Source organism: Ixodes scapularis, unplaced genomic scaffold (assembly GCF_016920785.2).
Source record: "Ixodes scapularis isolate PalLabHiFi unplaced genomic scaffold, ASM1692078v2 PGA_scaffold0__279_contigs__length_252992795, whole genome shotgun sequence".
NCBI lineage: Eukaryota > Metazoa > Arthropoda > Arachnida > Ixodida > Ixodidae > Ixodes > Ixodes scapularis.
The window spans coordinates 103,265,564-103,276,822 of NW_024609835.1; the positions used below are offsets into that span (position 1 = coordinate 103,265,564).

At 41.7% G+C, this 11,259-nt stretch overlaps 1 protein-coding gene across 1 annotated transcript; it reads right to left on the minus strand.

Annotated features, from left to right (window-relative positions):
• Positions 1–5,806: 5,806 nt before the first annotated feature.
• LOC120835944 (putative protein heh-1) lies at positions 5,807–9,343 on the minus strand. The gene is made up of 4 exons (XM_029968793.2): positions 9,194–9,343; positions 8,395–8,502; positions 6,780–6,958; positions 5,807–5,937 (listed from the first exon to the last, which is right to left on the minus strand). Exons 1-4 carry the CDS (start codon positions 9,294–9,296, stop codon positions 5,854–5,856), a joined length of 474 nt encoding a protein of 157 aa, XP_029824653.2. The 5' UTR covers positions 9,297–9,343; the 3' UTR covers positions 5,807–5,853.
• Positions 9,344–11,259: the final 1,916 nt, after the last annotated feature.

Genomic DNA, 11,259 nt, shown 5'->3' on the forward strand with positions numbered 1-11,259 from the left:
CAGACTCGTTCCCTTTTCAGACGAAACACCGAGGAAACGATACGTCAAAGTGTTGTCACTTCCGGTGGGGGCGGTTCGCCGTCTCCGCCCACATTTTCGTAGGGAATTTTCGTCATTCGAGCCTCAACCAATCAGACGCGATGTCGTCACTTCCGTTTCTTTTAGGAGAAACGAAACATTTGTCCAACATAGGTCCCCAGGTCTACTGGGCCGGTGACGCGCGAACAAAAGGATCGCTCTACGACAGGGTGTCACAAAAGAAAATTTACACGGTCTTTTTTATCTCAAAAATAAACTAGGCATCGACGAACGCTCATTCTGCGCCCAAAGGTAGAGCTAGAGGTCACAACCAGATGCCAAAGTTTCAGCTCGATCCGATAACTTAATCAAAAGTTATAAGTGATTTTCTGAAAATTTCAATGGGAAAATGGCGGCCGACGGAATTTTCAAACACATGGAGCTCTATGGCACCAGAAACCGAAAACGGGCAAAATTGGGCTCCATTTTCCCATTGAAAGTTTCAGAAAATCACTTATAACTTTTGATTAAGTTATCGGATCGGGCTGAAACTTTGGCATCTGGTTGTGACCTCTAGCTCTACCTTTGGGCGAAGAATGAGCGTTCGGCGATGCCTAGTTTATTTTTGCGGTAAAAAAGACCGTGTAAATTTTCATTTGTGACACCCTGTACTCTACATGGCAGGTGAGTAGAACTGAAGTACGGTGAGTGATGTACGAGTGCTTTGCATAACACTCTGACGACTTAACTGCATTTGTAGCCGAAGCATCTCGTATATAAATAATAGTCAAATCGATTTTCCAATGCGTACGCGTAGCATAGTGGTTAAGATGCCCGATTTGTGTGCAAGTGGTCGCGGGTTCGAAGCACGGTGGACAAGCTTTTTGTTTTTTCTTTGTTTTTTTTTTTTGAACATTTTGTTTTATTGAGGCATTTGGCGATATTTATGAGTGCGTATAGCTTTACTCTTATATAAATGCTGCCCTTGTTGATGAAATTCCCTTGGCAGTGGCAGTCAGACGTCATCTGATAGACCATCAGATGACGTATGATGGTCCGTCACGTTCCACCAAGGCTGCTGACTGGCAATCAGTGTCCCAAATTACGTACCTTGATGGAATTTTCAATAGGGCAGCTGGACTGCTGCGTGCTGCAAGGCAGAAAGGATCCTGAGGGACTGCACTGTTGAGATGAATCTCCCTAGTCGTGAAGGAGCCAGGACCGTTGGATACTTTCGACTCTGCCGTCCGCTACTGCAGCAGCGAGGTGCCATACAACTCCATATTTCCTGCTCCCAGCAGCATGCCAAACTTTAATGCGACATGCGCTACATCCCACTCTGCGAAAGGTTTCGAGAGGTAAGTTTTGTGTATGTGCGCCTAGAACTTACAAGTTTGTCTGGTCTTCGCACGCCTTATGCATTTGTTTACCCTCCGTCCGCATGCGTCCACATGCTTGCGCCCCCTTTAATTTTTCCCAGTGACAGTGCTTGCGTGCTTCGTCATCGTGCGTTCCTCGTGCTTTTTATGCTATCCATTGCTTGTGTTTCCTACGACGAATATTGTGTTCCGATGCGCCACAGACGAGTTTAGAAATACTTGTTCTCCGCATATTTTTGTTATGTCCCGCATACGTAGTACTGTATGGAATTTGTTTTTTTAATGTGTTGCCACAGACATCCTCAAGAGGCTACACCTTGGCAAAGCAGCTCTCCTGTTGGTCTTTAATAAATAAGACTTTAATCGGGGAGGTAAACTGGAACTGTATAAACCAACTCTGGTCAATTGTGCATGACAGCATAAACATTTAAGACAAGTTCAATACCATTCAGACTTTGAAAGGTAAACATATTTTCTAGCCTACGCTACGGTTTCCCCTCCAATCTGCAACATTGGCTCTCCTCGATTATTCACTGGTTCACAAAGATACAACCTATTATAATAATATATTTATTATGTCTGCAAACATTTGCTGAAACAAATGAAAATAGTTTTAGCGAAAGCCGAATGATTATGCGCAGGTTTGTTCGGACAGTAGAACGTTTGGCAAGCACCAAGGAGCGTGCTGGAAGTGCATTTACACACGGCCTCTACAAGAGGAACTGTTGATGATGCCAAGATGCCTCACCATTCTCCTTTGTGCCTTGTCAAGAAGGTTTGATTTTAAACACTGAAACGAATGTCAGTTATTCATTTACTGGGTAACTCGTATGTGCTTTGAAGGAGCAAGAGCAGGCGTCGTTCCTAAACAGCGTAGTGTAGGAGCTTTCCCAGCTACTCTGGCTTTGTGAACAAAGCCCTTGACTAGGATTTACATACAATATAGTTTGTCGGCACTCTCGTTTTGGCCAGTCTTTCTCTCATGTCTGTATCTAGTAGTGATGGACCGAATCTGCCGAACTTTAGATTCAGATATGAAAAACTTTTGAAGAAAAAAAAAACGTTTGGCAAAATTCTTTAAAAATTTGGCAAATGTCTACGCACACGCGAGATGTGACGGTGCCATGGATTGCAAATGGACGCCGTGCGGTTCCCATCGGGCAGTCTAGTACTACCAGCGGTTACAGCAAGGTGTGGAGTAGACGACATGTAACTGTGTGTTTGTTAGCCTTTGTGAGTGTCGTTCCCAATATTTTTAGAGCGCAGCTCTTAGGCGCCCGTTTCCGGCTTGAGTGGCTTCGGCGTCGCCGTCGCCGTCGGCGTCGGCGTAACCGCAAGGTCACGTGACCCCCCAGGTCACGTGGCCCCCAAGTCACGTGAGCCCCCGAGGTCACGTGACCCGCAGGTCACGTGACCCCCCCCCCCCCCCTCAGCGCCTTCCCCCCTCCTCAAGAGCTGCGCTCTAATTCGGAGTTACAGGGCTTTCATTTTTTTTTGCCTCAAGAACAATAATGACAATAACTTGCAATAACTTCCAAGCAACATAAAAACGTATTTAAAAAAAAAAATATATATATATATATATATATATATATATATATATATTGCCAGAGCAGCATTATGCAGCAGACAACGTGGCGCAGTGGAGGACGATCGTTCAGAATCAGTTACATGCATTGACGGTTTCTGGCGCTGTTTAGAAAACGCGCACGGAAATCGTTGCACCGTTCACGTGACCAGCTCCGGCCAACCCAGAAAGTTTATCTCCGCTCCGTAAAAAAATTGTCTGCTTCAAATGCCATTGCCTTGGAAATGGCCTTCTCAAAATTTTTACACGCGTACATAATTATAAAGACTTTCATAAAGTGTTTCGTGCTTTGCGAACCTCACGACAGACTAGTTTTGAAAAGTGTGAACTCGGTGTTCATTTTTTTAATCAACTATTAAACGTCGATCTTCATGTGTTCTCTCGTAGAGCGGGCGCCTCCTGGAACCGTGAGTACCACGGGACTCGCGCCGAGCTGCTTTGTCGGCCATGTTGTCGGTAAAACACGTGGATCAAAAGATTGCGTTGCTCTGCTCTTAGGAGCTATATGGTGCTTTAATCACTACTACAAAACCTCCGTGTCAAACCACTTCTACAAAAAGTCACTGTAAACTTGCCAGTAAACTTACAAAAATTACACCTATACAATTATCTTGCAGAATATTACTTTATTAAGTAATAACTGTGTCAATATGCATAAAAAAAAAGAAACCTAAACCATTTTTGCCTGAAATACAAAATATTAACTGTTAGGTTTGGCAACAAAGCATTGTTGCCGAACGTTTAAAGAAGATCAGCAAACATTTGGCTTTGTTAAATCCCAACATTCCGCACTGAATTTTCGATCCGACAAAAGTTAGGCCCATCACTATCATCTAGTCTCGCTGTATCAAGATAATCTCCAATTAAAAAAAAAAAATCATCGAGTCGCCCAAAACAAACTATCTTAAAAAGATGTGGTTTCTCTTGGAGGTGATGGGAAACTCGAAGAGCTATGAATGGGCGATATGTAAGAAGAAAAGGACACTTACTCCATCGTTCATAAGTGTGGAGCAATCCGCCACGACGCGAGCAATGGCAATGTGGACACGATAGCAGGCGAAACATTCACAACCCGGCGAAACCGAAAGTACTTTTGAAAGTCTTCTGCTCCCAGATTGCACCTGATCCGCTAGGGGCACTGCTATTTTACTTAATGCCCATTGGCTCCAATAGCTCGTAGCGTCCGCTGAAGTCAGTTTTAAGGTGAAGCGGAGTGTGGAAATATATGCACAGAAACACCGCGAAGGTGGCAGCCAACAAAACTCCAAATGTACTCGGTGAAAAGTTATGCAAATCGATTACAACTTTGAATTGGACAATAGTAAATTGTCACTTGGCTCTGACGGCTAACAATACTTTTGGGTGAAGACCGACCATTGGACGATGCATTTTTTACTTTTGTGGTGAGGAAAACATGGCTCTATGCCCAGTATAATAAAAAATTTTATTCAGTCGCAGTGATCAGGGTACAGGAACCCGGAAAATACGTCGCTGGCTATCGGTGCCTAATTGTTTTCACCATGCAGGAGGGCAGTGGTCGCTTTTTGCTCTGCCCCAGTCGCGGTCACACCCACAGCATCCACTGCCTAAAGGCAGCGTACCAGAAGCACCTCAAACAATATCCACATTGATTGAATGTAAGAAAAAAACACCCCTTTAATTAACCATAATACCTGAAGCAATGACCACGCTGATCAGATGTAATAAGCAATACTCTATACTCTCAAGTGAACACCCCCTGTGTTTCATTCCCTGGGAAACCAATAATATATTATGCTGATTTTATGTTCCATTTCGCTGTGCATGTGACGCATCTGCCAAAAAACAACTAGTCGGCACAACAGACTATAAACACTGCTGAAAAGTGAGCCTGTACTGCATGCCAAGCACAGCACAGATGTCGAGACAACCTTGTGCCGGAAGTATGCTGCACCACCACCGTTCGCTCTGCAAGAAAGCCGATTCTGGCAAGGACGGCGAGAAGGCAATCCCAGATTCTTTGCGAAAGAAGCTTCTGTAAGGGGAATAATTCAACTAATTTCGTAAACAGTCACGACAGGAACATGCTGATTAATGTACGGACTAAAATGATTCCATTACGTCGCAGCCAACAATCTGCCAAGGAGAGTTGCATATGATTGGTCGCATAAATCCTGCACGGCCATATCCGCCATCACGTACCCTTTCTTCCTTCTCCTCACGAGCTGCTCTCTAATTTAAAATTACATATATTTGTAAACGCCTTTTATTTATTTTTTTTGTTATGTCATAATCGCTTTCTATGCACCTTTCAAATAGCCACACTATTGAAGAAAATAAAAGATTTTATTAATGATCTGTCTAATTAGCATAGAAACCGCATAAATTATATAGGTTGCTTATAAGTTTCTTTTTTATGAGATTGAGGGTCCTCACATCGGTCACATTTATATAATAACTTTCACTAGGAAAGTTTGATTTTTAATTCGGTCTCTTAGTAGCCCTTCAGCTTTATAGTGCCACGATGACCAGATTAATCAAGGAAAAATAATATACGTATTATAATAATAGATGTCAACTTAAATAATATCATAATATTGTAGAGGTGCCTTGCATATTTCTCAATTTGCAATTTAAGTTCCACATTCTATTAGCTACGAGTGTTTTCGAAGCTAATGCATTCAGAAAACTTAACATTTTTAAAGATGCAGTGGACAACAGGCACAAGCAATTTAGACGCTTCTTATGTTAATGTGAATAGTGAAGTTTCTGCTTCAGTGAAGTTTGGAGGCATGGGTCCATCCGGATTTCGCTAACCAAAACTATAAGTCACGACACCAGCTTCAAGATTAGTCAAATATATTTATTTCTTGAGTCAGATGCACAAGTCTACTGCTTCAGCTCTACAGGTACGGTAAAGCAGAAGAGCTCTCCTGCAGCATCGACACCTTTAAAAATGGCCTTCGCTTGAGTCTGAAAAATCGAAATGAAGAAAACATAAATTATTTCCAGTGTTTCGACATCCCATTTGGCTTTTCCACATTGAAATGTTAATAAATGACGACGTGTAGAACACATTTCAGCCGATCTAATGTACTACATTAATTTATGCAGCGATTAGTAATTTCGGTATTGTGTTATTTATTCTGGTTCAGCGTTTGTTGGCCTTGACTGTAAAATTCACCGATCAACTCTAAGAAAGGAAGGAGCAACGGTGACATCACCTGGGTCCCTTACATGACTCCCCTTTGAAAACTTTCAGTCTGTTTAATCAAACAGAGGGTGGTAACACATTATTCGATCGTCTAACGCCCAGCTCCACGTCAATAAATGTAAATGGCGTATAAGTCCGCCTATTGGTTGACATTCTAGAATTCAGCTTGTTGGCTTTGATATCAATATTTTCATTGATATAATTTTGTTTTCTGGCCCTTTCTTTTGTTTAATATCCTTCTCAATCTTCATTGCAGGAGTTTAGAGATTTCGTAAAAAATGAAAGCTTGTTTCACTCCTCTTGGCTCCCCTCGTCTTTCCAAACGTAGATATTGATGGTAAAACATCTACGCTAGACCGTCCACCACCTTTTAAAAAATAAAACTCTACCTCGTCTAAATGGGCATTGTGTGGACTACATTCCGCAGATTCATACTTCGCATCGTGTTTCACTTTTCTGAACAGAAGTCACTCTGTCTGGAAAGCTGCGAACTTTTTGGCCGTAGAGTATCCTAGTTGAGTCCGAAGAGTGCGCACTTAAAAAGCAAACTCTGCATATAAGAAATAAAGCGTCAAAGTAAAAGACGTGCGGAGAAACCTACCGGCGGGAATGTAGGGGACATGGTGAGCTGAGATTTGGCAGTGTACTGCTTGCCGGCCACAAGTGGGCACTCAATACCCATCTGGCTGCACGCGTCGCTCTTGAAGCCAGGGAAATTCTCCGGCTGCAGTTGTCCAATCTGGCCTTGAACCTTGAGACGCATCACATCGGAGTCCCTCTCTACAGGAGGAGAGAAAAAATGAACACCAAAAAATTATCAACCTGTGTCTAGCTACTGAAAACGCGAAAACTTTTATATTACAGTCACTAAATCTAAGTTGCTCCGTCAAGAACCGCTATTTGGGTCTATAATTGACAAAGAGGCCTTGTTTACGCCGGATGCCTTAAGGACACGAGATAGGGTAAGGGCGAAACAGGTCACGCTAAAGCGGCAATGGCGCAAAATTCTTTAGAAACGCCAGGAATTTTATCCGTTCGTCTAACCTCTTTTAAGTTTGACACATGTCCCAGCGCAAGATTTTTCAAATGTAAAGCGTAAATTTGCTGAAAATACAGCGATTTTCCAAGTAATTCGGTGTCGAGTAATTGGTTAGCTTCATTACCATACTGCACCTCACTGTTATTTTGTTGCTACTGAGGTACCAATGCATTTTTCAATCAAAATTTCCAATTTTATTTCTATATGCGTTCATGTCATTTTTATTGTCTTCAAATAAAATAGTCTATAAGTACCCTAAAAGTTGTAATTCGATGCGCCTTGATTTCATTTTGGTCCCAATCCTTTTAATGTATTGGTGCATGGAACTGGGAGACATTTAAAAATTCGCTATTGACAAATACGCCTCCACATTTAATGAGGCGTAATAATAATTGCTGATCCTGGGGTCCTCACACTTTCCATATAATTTATATACCTGATCACACCTTTATCTCTTCATTTCTCCCGTAGATATCACTCAATTACCCCGTGAATGTTTACCAAGAACTGAGGAATACGAACTGGTCCTTTATCGTATACAATGTAAAGGCATCACGATAGAATGATTTTTTGGGCTGCGAATTCGCATCAATGCCGGAATAGGAAAAACTTATATATGACACTTGATTTTTTTTATGCCCTTAAGGAGCGATATATCCGTGTTCGAATGCTTTATTTTATCAAACACCTCATATTCTAAAAGGAGAAAATTATGTTGACGATAAATATTTCTTTTGGTGCTAATATAATATTTTCGCTGGCAGTGCATGGGCCATTAACTGGCCGTGTGTGCCCGGAAACAAAACGACCGTAGTATATTATCTTATAAATTGTCGGTTCCTAATGCCACTACTACAGTTGAAGAAACGCAGCCTATAGGCTGTGTTCTTCCTAAACTGCCGCAGATCGACACTTCCTCCTGCCCTGAAGCGATAACCATCTTATCTTAGTGCCACATCAATACCTTTCTACCATTAGTCCCTCCTCCCATACTCTCCGTCATTAGCATTTAGACTGGAATCGACTAAAACAAACCACGATAGATTAAAAATAAAATGTAACATACTTATTATTATACAAATTGGGAGGAATACAACATTATACAAAACCAATACTCTCCACGCTACGTGAGGCTGTATATGCTAGAGTACCAGCTATGTAGCTACTTTGTCCTCACCTGCGATAAAGTCCACTTCAAAGCGGGGCTTGTCGGCCAATTTGACATTGCAGGGAAGAGATTCGCAGTGAGTCAATCGAACTTCCTTCACATTCTTCGTTGACCCATCTGAAAGTCAGGCCAAAGGTAAGCACTTTTGGAGCGCATGTGTTTCTAAACAAAGCCAGATCAAATATATCAAAGAGTATGGAGTTACTTTTATTTGCGAGATTACATCTTCGCAAAGGGAAATATTTAAATGCAATATGCGATGGTTCATGGAACGTTGTGTAGACGATTGGTGCGCGTGCTAAAAATAACTGGATATTGTCTTTTTACCTTCAGTGATGGGAAATGCAACAATTTTGAAATATTTATGTCGGGATCCACTGAAGTATACTACCACTCTTCTTTCGGCTATTGGTCGTATACCTCTGTGGTTGTGTTCGAACCGTGTGAATATCGACTAAAAAGGGAAAATTCAGGTTCATTTCTACTTTTTTTTTTTTACCTGGGAAATTAATTTTCGACAGTGTTGAAACAATCCCATTAAACTTATTGGAAATTGCATTCTATGGTTGACACATTTAACACCTTTAATGGAAATATACTTCTAAAACTTATATAAAAGCGCTTAGTGATTTAAACTGTACTCAGAGAACGCGAATGCTAAGGTTGCGATCTCAAATGCTCTTTATTTTGCTTTAATTTCAAGTTACTAATTCTTCTGAAGCCCGTGTTTCATTACAATATCCTTATGTTTTCGTTGTCGAACTCTCTTTTATCCTGCAAACATCGTGGCAAGAGCAGCAGCACTCACCCGTGCATTGGTCCACCTTGACGACTGAGAGCCCGTCAGATGCACTTGCGGCCGACACAAAGGCAAAGGCACAGAGTGCCAAGAAAACCATAGAACCGGCCATGACGAACGTTAAGATGTCCCTCGATGAAGTGATGTTGGGTGGTAAAAAAAGGCTGCTTAAATAGCGGTTTTTCGCACATGTCAGATCTTGAACACGGGACTGATTTATCAGTACCGTAACCGTCCTCTGGATTCTTTTGTCAGGATAGAATAATATCGTCTAGTATTCTTATCAATTCTTTCTGCGGTTATTTTTCTATCATTCACGCACTGCTATTATATTTAGGATAAGATCAATATTAAAAAAATATTCATAGAAAACATATTTATCAGTTTTCCGAGAGACGACCACATGAATAAAAAATTATCAGTAAGCAACTTTGTCCTGAAATATTATTTCGGCTGCAATCGCCTAAAATATTTCTATCGGCATTTTAAAGAAACGACTCCTTTTTTTGTGGTCCTCGTAAGCATATTCTTAAGGACATAGATGACTGGATTAATGATTCAATTAAGGATGAGAGCAGTAATTTAACAGCGCCTTTTTCAGAGCACGGCAAAGAATTCTCACATGAATTTGTTTTTGTCACATCTCACATCTCTTTGTGAGAGATGTGAGATGTGATCGCACGTATAAAGGACTATACCAGCCTACAGCCCTCCAATATTGTTCAAATTGGTAAACAACAATTATACCGTAATTTTTCCGATTGTCACGGGCACGCTTCAAATTTATTGGTAGAGGCGACAGTGTGTCTGAACCAATGGTTATTAAACCATGAGCTGCGCCAACTTTACCATCCTACACTCTAAAAAAGGTCTGTGTGTCTACTTTCACGCACAAACTCGGAGAGCCAATCACCGCAACTTACGGAGGCAGCTCAGCGAATGACGATGCCGAAACATATTTTTAAGATTAAAAAACGCAGTCTGAGGTGTGACATTAAGCAATGCAAAACGTCATGCTTGCATTGCTTAATGTCAGAACTCAGACTCCGTTTTTTGGTCTAAACATATGTTTCGGCATCGTCATTCGCTGAGCTGCCTCCGTAAGTTGCGGTGACCGGCTCTCCTAAACGTTGTCCGTGAAAGTAGACGCACAGCCTTTTTTTAGAGTGTAGATGCTGCAAAAAGAAAAAAATAAGAAATATTCTGCAGCAAAGAGCCTAAAATATGATTAAACGTTATAATTTCGTTTAAACACGCCATTTTTGGTCGCTATTCTACGAACAGCCATTCAGAGAAGTGTTTCAGTCGCAACTGTGCGCCCCGCTCCAAGTCAACTGCGGCGCTCCGAGTTTTGGATACCTGAAAATAATTAAAACGTCGAGAAATTACTTCATAGGGGTCTTCTCAAATTATCATGATCATACAAGTGAATCAAGAGCCATTTTATGTTTCCTTAGTCCTCGACAGCTTAAAAACCGTGGGGCGTGGCGAACGTGTCTCTAACACCTTCTGAACGCTCCGCAGCTAGTGATGTGAAATAACTCCATTAGCCGACAGGATCGCCGAACGACGAATAGTAATGCGGGAGAACCATAATCGCAAAATAACGATAATATTTATCTTTGTTTCGGAAAAGCCGCGCTGTCGCAAAAAGGCAATCATGATGAGATGACATAGTGTTCCCTGTTAAACATAATGAACCGCGCCCCGTGATTCTAAAGCTCTCAGGGACTACAATGAAGGAGCCGTTGAATAACCGACCAGTTTGACAGCTACCCATGAAAACACCAGTTGTTTATGTTAAACGAAGTAGATAGACTTCGGCAACGTTTTGTTGCGTGAGTGTGGAAACACAAGTAGATCGCCTTGACGTCAGAAGTTATAAGTTGTCTCAGGTCCAGCCTCGATCTCAGCCTGGAGTACAAGGAGCCTTCCCCGATCGGGCTGTTTTGATTCGTCGCTACGTATTAAACCTGTCGTCAGGACTCCGCTAGAATAGCGCTGCCATTAAATAAGGCACGATTCGCACGACTATTCTGTATAACCTCGGTGTGCGCTGTAGCCATATAGCTTCT